Source organism: Odocoileus virginianus, chromosome 14, assembly GCF_023699985.2.
Source record: "Odocoileus virginianus isolate 20LAN1187 ecotype Illinois chromosome 14, Ovbor_1.2, whole genome shotgun sequence".
NCBI lineage: Eukaryota > Metazoa > Chordata > Mammalia > Artiodactyla > Cervidae > Odocoileus > Odocoileus virginianus.
The window spans coordinates 58,689,682-58,706,044 of record NC_069687.1 but is presented as its reverse complement, the minus strand read 5'-3'; the positions used below and the strand labels follow the sequence as shown (position 1 = coordinate 58,706,044).

At 42.6% G+C, this 16,363-nt stretch overlaps 1 protein-coding gene across 3 annotated transcripts in view; it reads left to right on the top strand.

Moving 5' to 3' along the window:
* The window catches only part of MRPS27 (mitochondrial ribosomal protein S27), a 99,961-nt gene extending 83,648 nt beyond the window's left edge, over positions 1-16,313 (top strand). For all 3 annotated transcript variants that reach the window (XM_070476797.1, XM_020915660.2, XM_070476798.1), the window contains 6 exons: positions 527-605; positions 5,392-5,507; positions 7,692-7,794; positions 10,645-10,787; positions 12,734-12,904; positions 15,154-16,313. In XM_070476797.1, coding sequence (XP_070332898.1) covers positions 527-605; positions 5,392-5,507; positions 7,692-7,794; positions 10,645-10,787; positions 12,734-12,904; positions 15,154-15,393 — 852 coding nt within the window. In that variant the 3' untranslated portion in view covers positions 15,394-16,313. The remainder of the gene's footprint in view (positions 1-526; positions 606-5,391; positions 5,508-7,691; positions 7,795-10,644; positions 10,788-12,733; positions 12,905-15,153) is intronic.
* The last annotated feature ends 50 nt before the right edge of the window (positions 16,314-16,363 follow it).

The window sequence follows — 16,363 nt, the reverse complement described above, 5'->3', positions numbered from 1 at the left end:
TCATGTCGTACACCTTAAAATCACACACTGTTACATGTGAACTATATTTTAATAAAGTTGGGAGAAAAGCACTCTTAAGGACCAGAAAATGCTGCATAGTGTGATTAATGTGTGCCTTCTCCTGGGACTCCATTTTTGTGTTGATAGTCATACTTTTTTAAAAGAATCACTGAACCAGTGGAGTGTGGTTGTGTTTTATATTCTTGGTTTGGTTTGGGTTTTTTTAAGTTATAATGAGGTGTTAGAATTGAGCTTTATTTTTCACGTCAGTTGTCTTATATCAGACACCCACTCAAAACGTTCTCACCTTGACCAACAGTTCCAGTTACCAAACTGCATGAGTCACAGCTTCTATTTCACTGTCACAGATGCTGTAAAATGATAGTCAGATATTTTAAAGCTAATGGGAACAAGTTTTTTTCCTGAATAATACATAGGCATATATTATAAACTGAACTTAATGAATTTGTTCTTTTTTTTTTTCTTTTATTCTCTTATTTTACTTTTATTTTTATTTTCATTGCAGGTCCAATATGGTATTTTTCCAGATAACTATACATTTAACTTACTGATGGATCATTTCATAAAGAAAGAAAATTACAAAGGTATGAGACCAAACCCAGATCCATATATAATGGATCTACAGTTCCCAAAGGGAAGTAAATATAGGCACTTTTACTTTTTTTTCATTTCTTAACGACATCTGTATATCACTCTTTCAGTCAGAAATAGATGCGCAGTTGATTGACCTTATCAGGTGGCCAGATAGGAGACTTCTATCCAGGTCTTCTTTCCTATGAGTTTCTCAAATTTATTTGTTCGTGTCTCTTTGGGCAAAGGACAGTGAATTTAGTTAATGCAATAAAGCTGCCTGAGCTTCCACAGCTAGTTAAGGTTATATTAATTCAGCTATTAGCTTGACTTTGTTCTAAGCACAATTTGCTAACTTTGTTTTACTTACATCGCAGTTGTTACAGCATGTGAAGTGTATAAGCATAAAATCTTATACTGGAGAGAGTAGCATGCTCCCTGTGAAGGGGAGTCATTTTGCCTCCCTAGCTTTTGTTTCCCTATCTCTGAAGTAAGTGCAGTGCTCACACTGCCATACAGTTGTGCTCTTTTTACTTGCTAGCAAGATCATGCTCAAAATCCTTTGAGCTAGACTTCAGCAGTACATGAGCCAAGAACTTCCAGATGTCCAAACTAGATTTAGAAAGGCAGGGGAACCAGGGATCAAATTCCCAACATCTGTTGGATCATAGGAAAAGCAAGGGAATTCCAGAGAAACATATTTCTGTTCATTGACTACGCTAAAGCTTTTGACTGTGTGGATCACAACAAACTGTGGAAAATTCTTCAAGAGATGGGAATACCAGGCCACCTTACCTGTCTCCTAAGAAGGCTGTATGCAGGTCAAAATGCAACAGTTAGAACCAGACATGGAACAACAGACTGGTTCCAAATTGGGAAAGGAGTATGACAAGACTGTATGTTGTCACCCTGCTATATAAGTTAAATATAATTTATATGCAGAGTACATCATGTGAAATGCTGGGCTGGATGCATCACAAACTGGATTCAAGATTGGTGGGAGAAATATCAATAACTCTAGATATACAGATGATACCACCCTAAAGGATGGCAGAAAGTGAAGAGGAACTAAAGAGCCTCTTGATGAAAGTGAAAAGGCTGGCTTAAAATTCAACATTCAAAAAATTAAGATCATGGGATCTGGTCCCATCACTCCATGGCAAATAAATGAGGAAAAAGTGGGAACAGTGACAGATTTTATTTCCTAGGGCTCTAAAATCACTGCAGATGGTGACTGCAGCCGTGACATTGAAAGATGCTTGCTCCTTGGAAGAAAAGCTGTGACAAACCTAGACAGTATATTCAAAAGCAGAGACATCACTTTGCCGATAAAGGTCCATCTAGTCAAAGTTACTGTTTTTCCAGTAGTCATGTATGGATGTGAGAGTTAGACCATAAGGAAGGCTAAGCCCTGAAGAATTGATGCTTTTGAACTGTGGTGCTGGAGAAGAGTCTTGAGAGTCCCTTGGACAGCAGGGAGATCAAGCCAGTCAATCCTAAGGATTGATCAATTGATCAATCAAGCCAGTCCTTTAGTCAATCCTGAAGGACTCAACCCTGAATATTCATTGGAAGAACTGATGCTGAAGCTCCAATACTTTGGCCCCCTGATGCAAAAAGCCAACTCATTGGAAAAGACCTTGATGCTGGGAAGGATCGAGGGCAGGAGGAGAAGGGGGAGACAGAGGATGAAATGGTTAGATAGCATCATCAACTCAGTGGACATGAGCTTGAACAAGCTCCAGGAGATGGTGAAGGACAGGGAAGTCTGGCGTGCTGTAGTCCATGAGGTCACAGAGAGTCAGACAGGACTTAGCAACTGAACAACAACAACAAAGTGCATCGGTGATCTCTTGAGATCTCTTTACCCCCAAAATCCTGTGGCTCCATGGAACTAACCTGAAATGGCTCTTACCTTCATCTGCAATAAGTGGGGGACCAAGGAATGATGGGGATTGTGGCAGACCCTCCAGAGCAGTCACGTGGAGCCCTGCCAGTCTCCGTGGATGGGAAAGGATGGTGCAGCACGCTGGTGTTCTCGGCTACACAGACAATGAAGAAGGAAAGAGGAGGCTGTGCCATTGTGTAAAGATACACTCTGGCTTCCCCTTCCACCATTTCATCCTCAATCTTGGTTCTGAACCTTGCCTGTGTTATGGTAGTCACTACCTTAGGAACACAGGTATGGACTGGTGGTCATTTATGCTTTTGTGACACCTTGATTCCTGTCATTGAGTTACATCCCCCGTCCCTGCACACCAGCACCCTCAGCCTTTTCCATTGCATCGGGATGCAGTGATTATGCTGGGCACCCAGGACCTTTCTGCTTTCTCTTCTCTTTCATAAGACTTGGAGTTGTTGACTGCCTAAAAATATTTGCTGTACATTATTTTTTGAAATGCTTATTGTCTCTTGTCCATTTTCATTCCATTTTAAGCATGCGTTTCCTAAATTGAACTAAAATTAATTTTTAAAAGATAATTCTCTTTTGCATGTTTCATCTTCCTTTCTCTGTGAACATCAGATTTTAAAATTCTTACTAGTTCATCACTGGAAAATTATGTAGTAGCAGTTTTCTCCCCTCTCTGTTGTTAAAGGGAATGTTGGAAGGGTAAAAGGAGTTTGGGGGTTCCCCCCTAAATTCAGAGTAAATGATGTTGAGAATTTTTTAAAATAAAGTTCTGATGAAGATTATTATTGTTTATGCCAAGAAATTAGAAAATATTATCCTTTTGTTATTAAAATAGGAAATATCAAAGTACATAAATAATTATGGAGGAACAGGAAATCTTATATAGGTCAATCTAATTTCACTTCCCAAGCTGACTGAAATGAATATAAATTAGAGATGAATTTTATTTATTCATGTGTAATTTTGAATTCAATATTGAACAGTTGGCAAAAACATTTGTTTGAACTATATTTTTAGCTTTAACTTGTTCTTTTAAAATACTGGTTTGTTGGTCGGGTAGGGGACTGTTTGTTTATATCTCTTTCAGGTTCTTTTTTGCTTCTGACTTATTGGGTGACTCCTCCCTGGTCTGCCTGTCTGTCTCAGTTTACCCATTTACAAAAAGAATATAGAAATTCTTGCATTTGACCTCATTTAGAACCATGACAACACATAGAAAACCAGCTGGCTAGCAATAGCTACAAATCAGTGCTAACTCTTATGAGTATATGCAAAAGCTGTTTAACAGAGCAGCTGTTATTCAAAACATTATATGCAGGCACTGTTTTTTAAACCAATGTTAACATCTCTGCTTTAACAACAAATAATAAGAGAAAGAAATTATTTGAACTTGATTTTCTTGGCTTCTGCTTATGTTTTGGAATATTGAGGGGAAATAAATCAGATCTTGCTCAAGATCTGGTCTCCTGTGATCAGCATTCATGTGGAAACAAGAATCACTGTATTAAACTCAGGGACTTACAACTTATGAATACACATTTCCTTTCCATTCTTTCAACTCTTTTAAATTGAACCTGATTGTCCTTTTTGTAGTCATCAGTTTTCTGTCTTTGAAGTAATACCTGGGATTTAAAATTACCTTTAGCATTCGTCCTTTTTTCCAAAACAGAAAGAAGTTTCCAGAACATACAGTGGGGCATTCCGCCCAGCCCTCTCCATCTCTTCTTACCAGGGTGACCTGGAAAATATATTTGCCTCCTTTCTATATGCCTTAGCTCTTCTAGCTGATGGATATGTTGCCTTAAATTTGCTTCACAGTTTATGAGGCATTTTCATATGTATTATGTTGTTGGATTGTCCAACAATCTCGTGAAGTCTTTGAAACAAATGGTATTTTGTCATCATGAAGATGATACTGAGAAATCAAGTGGTTTATTCTGTATCCTCGAGAACAGTGGCACAATAGCACCTGATTTAATACCTAGCAGTATGTACAATAGAAGCTAAAGACAGGGGAAAGACCTGCTTTACAGAAGAACTAGGACCACAGCCCACGTTTAACTTCATGATTCTTTGTATTTTTCTATCATGCCTCACTTTTTGAGTGCTTATGGTGGCGCTGCTGGTAAGGAACCCACCTGCCAATGCAGGAGACATAAGAGACATGGGTTTGATCCCTAAGTCAAGAAGATCCCCTGGAGGAGGGCATGGCAGCCCTCCTGGAGAGGATTTTGCCTGGAGGTTCCCATGGACAGAGGAGCCTGGTGGACTACAGTCCATAGGGTCTCAAAGAATTGGACGCGATTAGAGTGACTTAGCATGCATGCATGTGTTGGTCCTTTAATGGACCGGAACCTGGTGGTCCGGAGTCGACGATGAGAGAGTGAAAGAAGTAAAGAGGCTAATATTCCCTGGGTTACGCAGCCGGCTTCCGCGCTCCAGAGAATCAGCCAGAAATAGAGAGATAAGAGAAAGAGAGGAAGAGAAAGAAAGACGCAGGGACCAAAGCTCTGATGGAGCAAAGGTGTTTTAATCAACACGGCATGGGCATATATACTGTAGTTATTCTCAGCAAAGATAGAGATTAAGATTCCAGACTTAACAAAACACAAGGTGATCCCTATTAAAGAGAGAAGAGGGTACTTATAACCATAGTGAGAAACTGACAAAGGAAATGCCTGGATTCCTCAGCCCCGGAAAGGCGTGCCTCTCCTCTTAATTCTTGAATATTCAGGAATTAATAAGGGCCAAAGGTTTCCTGACAGATCCATAAGAGCACACGGGAAGCCGCCTGTTAAATGCTTCCTGACATGCATGCATAGTTAAATACAGATTTGATGATGTTACCTAAGCTAATTTCCTCATTTTTACTTTGATCTTCTTGTCAGATGCCTTATCTGTGGTTTTTGAGATCATGATGCAAGAAGCTTTCGAAGTTCCTTCCACCCAACTCCTCTCCCTCTATGTTCTGTACCAGTGCCTGGCAAAGAAGACAGACTTCAGTGTAAGTGACCTGTCTTGAAACAGTACTAAGAGCCTTAGAGAAGCCAGCAGCAGCTGCTCAGTAGGGATGTGGGGGCCAGAGGAAAGCCCTGCCCTCAGCATCTGGGAAAAGATACCTGGTGTGCAGCCCTGTGACCCCGCACAGCCAGGAATGAGTGTTCACCCACACATTTTAGGTCCTGGGTTCTAACAAAGTGGAATTGAATGTTCTTCCGCTTGGAAGAATCTCAAGTGAAAGTCCTTATGTACATTCTGAAACATGAGCTATGCTGAGTGTGCCTCATACATTCAGAAATGGGCAACTGATGATCAGTGAGAACTGGATGCCAATGAAGCAGTGAGGCAGCTAGCTTTGACCACAGCTTCAGGTATTAAATACTGGTTTTTAATTTGTGTCAGTATTTTCCTAAGGTGCTCTGGGTCAGTGGAGAATACCAAATTTTGGTTTCATCTCTTCATTGTTATTGCTTAGTCACTAAGTGGTGTCCCTCCAGGCTCCTCTCACCATGGGATTTTCCAGGCAAGAATACTGGAGTGGGTTGCCATTTCCTTCTCCAATTGCTTTATTGCTCCCCTAAGAGTGACAGCAGTGATAACAGTAGCTAATACTTAAATAGCACTTACTTTACACTTCTGTGTTCTTGGTGTTTTAGATTTATTCATTCATTCAGTCCTCTCAGCTCCATGAAGATGAGAACACAAGGGCACAGAGATACTGCATAATAGTGGCCGAGCTCATACATAGGTGGTGAAGCCAGGCAGTCTGGCCCTACAGACTTTGCCCTCAACCTCAAATGTAACATCAAAAAATACTGCTTTGGGTGGAAACTGCAAAGATCATCTAACCTAGTCCCCATTGTAAAAAATTTATGGTGTGTTTTCTTTTTCTGAAATGAATGTCATAGCCTGAAGCATACCTCACAGTTCATTAGTTCATCCTGATACTATGGATCATGTTTTTCCGTAAAGAAAAGAAAAAACATCTTTAAGGTTCCATGTTGTTTATTCCCTGAGCCCCTTTTCATGCAGTTTATGTGGAGGGAAATCAAAGCTGTGAGTGATTTGCTTTTGAAAGTGAAATGACCTCCTTAATTACTAGCTCTGTTACTTCTGTGTGCTGCGAAAGTGCCTGGGGAGGCTTTGTTTTTCTCCCAAGGTCTTTGCTTGTTTCAAAGGTTTAGTAAAACCTTAAGAAATTGCACTTGCAATGCAGTGCACAAAGGTCATTCCCAAGAAAGAGGTTTTGGTGCCTGTTAACACCAGGGGTGCCCCGCTTACACCTGACTGCAGGCATAGCTTGCACACCTTGTTCAGTCTCTGACCGGTGCAGGGCCACCTCAGCTTTGCGTTCTGTATTTCTAAGCCAGAACAAAGACTCAGGCTGCTGTGTGCTCCTGCAGTGCCGGCTCCGAGATGATCAGGGCTCTCACTGTCTGCGGAGTTGCCAAGGCACTCGCTCCTCGGGCCTGCGATTACAGTGGGCCCCGTCACTGCCATCGCTGTCTGCAGCAGCCTCAGCAGTGCTTGTGTTTCTGCTCCCCATTTCCTCATGTCTCAAAAGGCTTCAACTTTATTGAAATGTAATGTTGCACCCTGGGTTGAAAGAAGTGATCACTAAGTGTTTCTGATTGCCTAATTTATTTTTAAGAGGCATAAATCTGTCTAAAAGCAGTCTAATAGTTGTATTTACTTGAACACTGTGAAGTAGGAGTCTTATTGCTGAATTGTTTAAAATTCAGAAGGTCTGCTCTGTTACGTCATAGCAATGTGAGCACAGAGCTAACAGCATGGGTAATCTTTATTGATCGCCTCGAGGCGGTGTTGATCCAGAGTAGGCTCTTTATTTTTGTTTTATTTTGCTTTTCTGATTGTAAAAGGAACTGTTACTCACTGCCCCAGATTCTGAAAGGAATGAAAAGTACAAAGAGGAAAACCAGAATTGCTTGTAATTTAACTGCCTAGAAATCTGTTAACATATTGAGCATTTCTATTCTGCATTTTTTATCAAACATAAATATCTTTTCTTTACAAAATCAGAATTATCATGTAGCTTTAGTATGATTATTTTGTTTCTTTTACCTAATATTATAGCATATTCTTTTTCCCTCTGTGTCATTAACACTCACATTTCTGCATACAGTATACATTGCTTGGCTACACCATGACCTGCTGTATTCTGTTTCAGTGGGAAGAGGAGAGGAACTTTGGTGCCTCCCTGTTACTCCCAGGCCTGAAGCAGAAGAACTCGGTGGGGCTGAGTTCCCAGTTGTATGGCTATGCACTTCTTGGTAAGCTGGAGGTCCTTAACTAACATTGTTCTTCACAGATAGGAACTGATTCATTCTTTTCCTTCTTAATATAATAAAATTATACTTCTTAATTATAATAAAATTATAATTTGATTTAGACTTGTGGAATTCCAATACAGCGTTCATTTTTATACATTAAACTGGACTTTGATGGCCTTGTAGTTGTAAGACAACAAAGTGGGATTTAAAAACCTCTGACCACTGGCAAGGTGAGAACTAGTTCTGATGGCTCTTGATTATATTCAGTGGTAAGCAGTGTGAAGAAGGGATAAAGAAAGGAAAGTTCTGGTCCTCATTTGGGAGAACCAGCCAGTAGACTATTTCCCAGTATTAAAAAGATCTTCCTGTCTCTTTAAACCCAAGCCCAGGAGGAAGAATATTGAATGCATATTGTCAGTATTGTTCTCAGGTGAGGGAAGAGGAATGCAGAGAGGCATCCAGTAGCACTTTGGGACAGCAGAGAGGGACTCGCTAGTCAGTGTGACTGCCATGCACAGGGCGGCTGGCTTTGCTTTAGAGCCCCGACTGCATTAAATCAGACAGTCAGGAGGGCAAGGCCTTTTGAGGAGCGGCCTTGGCTCTCAGCAGATCTGAGCACATAACATTCAACCTAAGTGTGCATCAAATGTGTCCTGAATTACAGTTAATTAAAATTCATATTGTTTCATTAGCCTTCCATGCTCTCTCCTAAGCAGATAGGCATTTGGGAAAGTGCCTTCTACTAATCATATACTGTGTCTGCCTGTTAGCTTTGTTTTCTGAAAATCATCTAAGTTACAGCAGTTTGACTGCTTTTGGAGTTGATCTTCACCAACGAAATGTAGTGTGGCATTTTGGATCCTGATTCTGGTAGAAACAGACTCAGAGGAGTTCATTGGACTGCTCTCAGACTAACAAAAGAGTGGACCACTCTTTTTAAAAATCACTTTTTCCAAGATCAAGAGAGTGCCAGTATCTCTTCAAGATCTTGACTTCAGTTCTTTTGGATAAATACCCGGAGTGCAGTTGCTGGCTCATGTGACAGTTTATTTTTTTGAGGACACTCCCTATCGTTTTGCGTGGCAGTTGGTGCCGTTTTGCATTCCCACCAGTGATGCACAAAGGTCCTAGTTTCTCCCTACTCTCACCAGCACTTGGGTTTCTTTCTTTGATAGGAGCCATCCTGCCAAGTGTGAGATGATATTATGCTTTTTGACTTTGGTTTTGATGGTTGATGACATTGCTCATCTTGTCACATGTCCATTGGCTGTTGTGTGTCTTCTTTGGGAAAATGTCTATTCAAGTTCTTAGTCCGTTTTTAAATCAGTTTATTAGTTTTTTGTTGAGGCATAGGTGTTCCTTGTATGATTTGGAGATTAAAATATATTTTATAAAATATTATAAAATAATATTTTGGAAATTAAAAGAAAAATCATTTTCTCTTACCCATCTACTTTCGATACTAATTACAAGTTTTTGCATTTACCTTCAGAGGAGCACTCAGGCCTGTTTCACTGCATGAATTGTCCAGGAAGTTGTCAGGGCCGAGAAAATGTGCTTTGTTGTTCCTGATTCTGAGCAGAGGCCTGAGTGCTTTGAATCTGGCAGCATCAGATCCAGATCCCCCTGCTCACAGCGTGTCATGTGCGGTGTAGCCTCATTTACCTCCAACATAAGCAGCTTCCCGGAACGTGACTGCAGCCAGCCCCAAGTATCTTAAAGGTCTAAAATTAGCTGTCACCTGATGAGCTTTGTCTGTTTCTGTTCCACTACAGCTTTCCCAAATCCTCCTTCCAAGGAAAGATAAGTGAAGGTAGACTTAATACCTGGCAGCTCAAGGTGACTTTGGTCGTTAGTTCAGAGAACGTCTGTATCCCCCTGGAATCCCAAGACAGCCTCCCTTCTCACTGGGGGACCCTGCTGTCAGCCAGCCACATCTTCAGCTCTAGTTATGATTGTTTGAGGTTCCAAGAGAAACACTCATGTCCTGAGACCCACACGGAGGACGAGGACTGTATAATTTAAATACTGATGCAGCTCAACTAAAAGAAAGGAGAGTAAAGTGAGATTTTCTTTTCTTTTTTTCCATAAGGACATTCAATGGACTGTTTTGGAGCATTTTGAAAAATGTCAAATATTTCCTGGCAAGGAAAGTTGTCAGATGTTGACAGGATTTTTCAGTGTAAGAAAGTTGTGAAATTTCTTTTTTGGAGCAACATTTTGTCTTGAAACAAAAGTAGTATTTCAATTGCTTGACTTGTTTTATAAGGGTAGCTCCACTTAGAGCAGGCTTCCCAGGTAGTGTTAGCAGTCAAGAACCCACCTGCCAATGCAGGAGACATAAGAGACATGGGTTCATTCCCTGTGTTGGGCAGATCCCCTGGAGAAGGGCATGGCAACCCAACCCACTCCAGTATTCTTGCCTAGAGAATCCCATGAACAGAGGAGCCTGGTGGGCTACAGTCCATGGGGTCGCTCAGAGTTGGACACGACTGAAGCGACTTAGCTTGCATGCACACACACTATTAGAGGCAGATATAGTGACCCCTGTAAATTTCCCTCAGCCTTCATGATAGTCTCCAGTAGTCCAAATGGAAAAGTAAAAAAAAAAAAAAAAACAGTCCATACAAGTTTATATTGAAAAGTATGTACATTGACTTTTACCACGTTTTTCATCATCCATCTGAAATACCCTTTTTCAGTGGATGGGATGAGTCTTAGTAGAGATTTGAAATGATCCTCCATTTCTTGAGCTGCCAGCTGAGTACTCACTTGTGTCTTCAAGTCCTCAGTCTCAGACATAGTGGGAAGCCATGGCTAAGCCTTCTTCATTGCTCTTTCTGGCCACAGGGAAGGTGGAGTTGCAGCAGGGGCTGCGGGCTGTGTACCATAACATGCCACTTCTGTGGCGGCCAGGCTACCTCGACAGAGCCCTTCGCGTGATGGAGAAGGTGGCCTCCTCCCCAGAGGATGGGAAGCTGTGTAGGGAAGCGGTAAGTTCCCTGGGGGATTTAGCATCTCTTGTCCCTTATAAGTCAAGCTTTGGATTTGTTTTCATTGTCTCCCCCAGCCCCACCTTCTCTATCTCTATAGATTCATGTATTTACTCAGTTGAAAAGGAATGAAAAAAACCACAAACATTCTCAGTGTTACCAACAAGCACTAGAAAATAACATTAACGTTGCTTTTATACTTCACTGTCTGGGAGGAAAACTATTCGTCTCCCAAGAAATTCAAACTGAGTTCAATAAAATACTGTTTATTGCCCTCCACCACTACCACCACCAAAGTAAAATCTCAGTAGGAGCATAAGAGACATTAAGATTTTATTTTTTACTTTTGGCATTTCTGTATCGTCATGTAGTCCTGAGAGACTGACTACCTGTCAGAGTTTTCCTAAACTCTCAAGAAATGAGTTTAGGCAGTAGAAATGGTGCCATCTTTCTTTCTTTCCATTAAGTCATTCTGTGGTGAATGCATGATGCTGAGGAGGTCTGGACCAGGTGTCCCTTCCAGAGTTCTAAGTCTTTCAGTTTGCCCAGACTAGGACCCTGTCCTCCCATCAGCCTCAAAGCTCATCCCCCTTGGTCACCTCAGACTCCATTCTGCAAAGTTCCTAGACTTAGCTCAAGCCATGGGAAAGCATGTGGCAAGCTTATGCCCGGTAGGGAGCCGTTGTGCTCGCCCCTGTTCAAGCAGCTTTTGTAGCCAGAGTCAGGCCTCAAAGGACATCAGTTATTTCGTTAACAGAGTGTGAAAGTTGACTTTGAGCTGTTTGTTTTGCCTTGACCCAATCACTCCATCTCGCCCCGTGGCTTCCATTTTGGTCTCAGGATACAGAAGTCTGGTCCCTCTACTGGCTCCTTGTACTGATGTCTAGTGAGTCATTGTTTTCTGCGAGACATTTATACCAAAGCATACACATTTCTGAATATATATTCATGTTTTAACCCTACTATAGTCAGTACTAGTGATTGAAACACAAAATTAGACATAGATGCTCTGCCAGGGAGATGCTTATTGCAGTTTGAGCCAGACTTGCATTCTTTGTGTTCTGACTTCATAGAAATGTGATTCAGATGTCAGCATTGAATGGGATATGTGTCAGATTTGGGTATAATGTATTAGTGGCATTGAAAAGCCTTGGAGTATTTTCTGGATTTTTGTTCTGAGTTGACATGGACAGAATTAATTGGTATTCACACAGGTGTTAATGCTGGCCTTGAGGCTGTTTCTGTCCCATCTCTTGATGATCAGGCCCTCCTCAAAGGAGGTTGTCTCAAAATGAAGGTGGTAAGGGGAGAGGGATCAAAACAGAAAAGAAACCTTCTGTTTCATAATTTACTTACTTTCTAAGTCACAGAAATCCCCTGTTACAACAAATTTCATGTATGCTGTCTGGTCTTTGTCAGCAGCTTATATAGATTGGCTGATTCCTAATCTCTAAATGTCCTGTGAGTTGAATTTTTCTCTGAAGGAGGCCCCCGCCTAGATTCAGAGGCTTTATTGTACTTTCAGAATGGCCTGATGTTGGTTGTGGTCTGTAGTGGTTTTTCTTTCCCATTCTTCCAATTCCAAACCAATTAAGGAAGAAAGACATGGAAGGGGTGTTACTTCATTGCCCATCGGGCATAATTCCTTGATTCCTATCTGGCTGATTAAAAGTGAAATCAAAAGCCACTCTGCTGATTCACTTACACAGATAATTCTGAGTCTGCTTATTGTTCCATTTGTTTTGTACTAAGTGTTCCATGCCATGTGACAAGGTGTTTTCTACTGTAAAATTACATAACCGTTTCTGTTTTCGGTAATTTAATAAGAGAACTCTTCTCGAGATTTTTCAGGCCCCAGGCTTCCCTCCCTTCCCCTTCTGCAGCCTCCCTCCCCAGTGCCCTCAGGGCCACAGGGAGCTGAGTCTCTGCCCCTTTCTGCTCCACAGCTGGATGTGCTGGACAGGGCACTGAAGGCTCTGACTGCTCCGGCCCGGGAGTCTCCAGAGGAGCAGCCCCAGGGAGGTGAGGAGAGCCCATCGGAGGAGGAGCTGATGGAGCAGCTGGACGTGGAGGAAACCGAGAGGTCCAAGCTTCCCCAATACCTGGAACGGTATGAGGTGAGTTAGGGCAGGCTGGAGTCCCCTCATCTATGTGTTAAATGTGCTTCTCCATCATGGAGACAGACACGCAGTCCTTTCATGCATCAGTATTGCACAGAAGGGCATTGAAAACTGTCATCAAAAATCACATTTTTATCTCCTTACACAGGAAGTGATCTGAAACAAATGGAAATTTTATACCCCTTTTTGTACTTGAGCGAATTGGTCACAGTTTTGTTCCCTGAAGCAGCATGTCACTACCTACCACTCATCTCTGACGGGTGGGTAATAAATAGCCTTCCTTCCCATAGCAAGCACCTGACTGCAGCCCTGGGTGAAGAGGAGCTGGAGGTTGAACCCTCTCGATCTCCAGAAACCTAGGTAGAAACCGCAAAGCCGCATTTGAGTATGATGGAGATGAAATGCAGGTATCTTCTCTGGCTCGGCTTTGTGGCATGCACTGAGGCTCCTGGAAGTGCCCTCTGAGCTCCACGGACAGTGTCAGCAGGCTCCCACTGCTGTTTCTCAGGAGCTCCGGCACTCAGGCTGCCGCTAGTAGCCTTCAACTGTGTGTTGCACAGTGCTCTGTGGTTAGGGTCAGGGAGGCAGAGCCGTGTTCAGAGTTTAACCCCCTGGCCTCTTCCTTGCTGTGTTTCTCGTCTGTCTAGAGCCAAGCAAAAAAAACCGTGCTGCCTGAAGGAGAGTTCATCGTGTGAAGCAGAAAACCTCCCGTCCCCTCCCCCCCCGCCCCCCGCTGACCCAAGGTGGTGTCCTTTTGGTCCAGAGGGATATACACGTGGCCAGACTGCCACATTTAAATCTTTGCAGGAGTGGGACCAGCTTTGGGAAATCTATTTCTGAATGTTCTAAGGAGGATTCTAGTACTTTTGGCTGTTTTTCCCAGTACTTCTCTAAGGTCATTGCTCAACTCCCTTCCTTTATAATTTAAAAACTGAAAAAGGAAGGTTAATCAGTGTTTTCAGGGTACACAGAGAATTAGCGACTATGTTAAGAATTTACATACTTGTTGTTTCCTCTTAACTTTGCCTAACTTTGCAGGTTTAGAAAAGCTAAAAAGGAAAACACTCTGCCTAGCCCCATAGGTTATCATTCACCATATTCATATTGCCCACTTCTAAAACTTACAACCTTTTCCTTGTTTCGTATATCTTTAATTTTAGAAAATAGAAATCTGTGCCTGCATTAAATTCTTAGCCCTTGCTCTTCCACAATCCTTTTTTTTTTTTAATTCACAAAAAGAAAAGAGACCAGGATTTCTTGACTGCTTGCTGTGTGTTAGACACTTTCTTTTCTTCCTGGTGCCTGATTTTTATTAGTCCCAGGTAATCTGGGGCTTATTTTTATATGACTAAACCATCACATGAGGCCTCTGGCTGCTCCTTGAAGCCCATGGACCCTTCCTACCTTTCAGCCCCTGCTATTAGAGCAGGCCTCATCACATACGCCAGTAAATCGCATTTATTTTGTGGAGCATGGGGTATGTGGTATATGCTAAATCTGGAGCCATAAGTGGGTCTCTGATCTACATCTTGAAGCACTTAAGTAGATTAGTGGTTTTAGTACTTTACTCCTCCAGAAATATTACAATACCAACCAAATAGAGCTGCCATTTCAGATGGAGCCATAAGCAGTCAGAATGTCAAGGCTGACCTTTCATGAAGCACAGCACGGGGAGGCTTATAATGCGAAAGCACTCATGGGAGCTGTTTAGTATGCCATTAGTAAGAAAGCCTTGACGTGACTTCCATCTGGTGAAAGGAAAACTAGTTAGGCAAACATTGATCCCATTTATTCTAAAGGAAGAGCTGTGGACAGGTTCAGTCCATTTTATCAGCTGCTTCTATCATTTTGTTTGCATCTTAGGGTCCTTTGTTCATGGGGTTTGCTACTTGGTCAGAAAGGAAATGGAGGTTCATTATACTTGTGCAGTCTTTGTGGTTTGAAACAAATTATACAGAGAATCACAGCATACGGAGTTCCATTTACTGTGTATGAGTGAAGGGGAAGGAATCACATGTGGGGCATCTTAGCAGAATTGCTACGCTGAAAGCAAAGAGCAGAAGCTATCAGTGCCTGGATGAGAGGCAGCGTGACAGGCTTCCAGTAAAGTACCTTGTCCTATGAGTAGAATATGTGCAGATTTTGCAATGACTTAATCTCTCCTCTCTTCCTCTTTGTATTCTTCACTTTCCTTCCCCTTCCACATCTCCTTGTTTTTGTTTTGTTTTTGCCCTTTGTTTCAACAGGCCTTACATTCTAAGCTGCAGGCTCTGGGCAAAGTTGAGCCCGAAAGCCTTCTGACCCTGACCACCCAGCTTGTGAAGGAGCAGCTCCCCACCTGTGAAGCTGAGGATATCGCAACCTATGAGCAGAAGCTGCAGGAGTGGCATCTGGAGCTGGTAAATTTGATTCAGAGAGAAAAGGAGATGAGGGAAAAGGCCAGGTTCGAGCATGAGGCTCGAAGGGCAGCAAAGGCAGCCACCTAACAAGACCCCACAGGACCTTCCCAGACCCTGTCTCAGGATTCATGGTGACAGCAGCCTCAGTGTCCTCCGTCCATTGTCTCCTGTTCTTAAAGCAGACCCCCATGGTACTGAAGCCATGTTGTTCACATATCAAGCCACATAATCACCCACCCAGATGCCAGGAAGGCTGTGGAACTGCCGAAGGAACAAGTGGTCAGGCCGAAGCCACAGCTAAGTACTTTATCTAAGAGCTCTTGAGGCTTGTCGTGGAGTTCCTGGGAGACAGGGATCAATTTTGAGCCCTGAAAGTCCCTGATACTTAGTGATGATGGCGGGAGAAGACGTGAGTGAAGAATCCAGTCTCGAGCACAAGCTTTTGAAGGTTTCTCTCCCCCGCAATGCCACCTGTGTGTGCTGAGATCTCCTCGCTGGTCTCCTTAAGCGCAGGCTCTCCTCCTGAGCTTGCCCTTCCCAGACCTGAACTGGGAGAAGTTCAGTACAGGAGCAGACACAAGACCTTCTGGCTTTCGAATTCCAGAGACCCCAGTGGCATGTGAAAACTTCAGAGGAGAGAGCTAGGCCTGGCTCTGCAGCCTCCCTAGCTTGGCTCCCCGCCACGTTGGGGTGACTTACAACATGTTGTCTCAACTTCCCATCCAGTAGGTAGAGTGAGTCTTCTGTACACACGTGCACAACTTATGAACACACATTTCAGTTAGAGGCTGGAGAAAATGAGAGGTGGGATGGGGCTTGTAGTGCGTGGGAAATGCGAATGATTATAACTGTCAGAAGGTGGAAAGTTCCTCGCTGGGGTTTCCCTGTGGAAGGTGTCAGCGCAGTCATGGCTTGCTATGTAATTTTGCCCTCATGTGTACTGTATACTCTTATACAGGATTGTGCTCTTTTATCAAGAACCTGTGGAAATAAATGTTCTAGGATCATGTGGTGTGTTCTTTGTCTTCAGAGTAAGGTAAGGGAGAGGTAGGGGCTT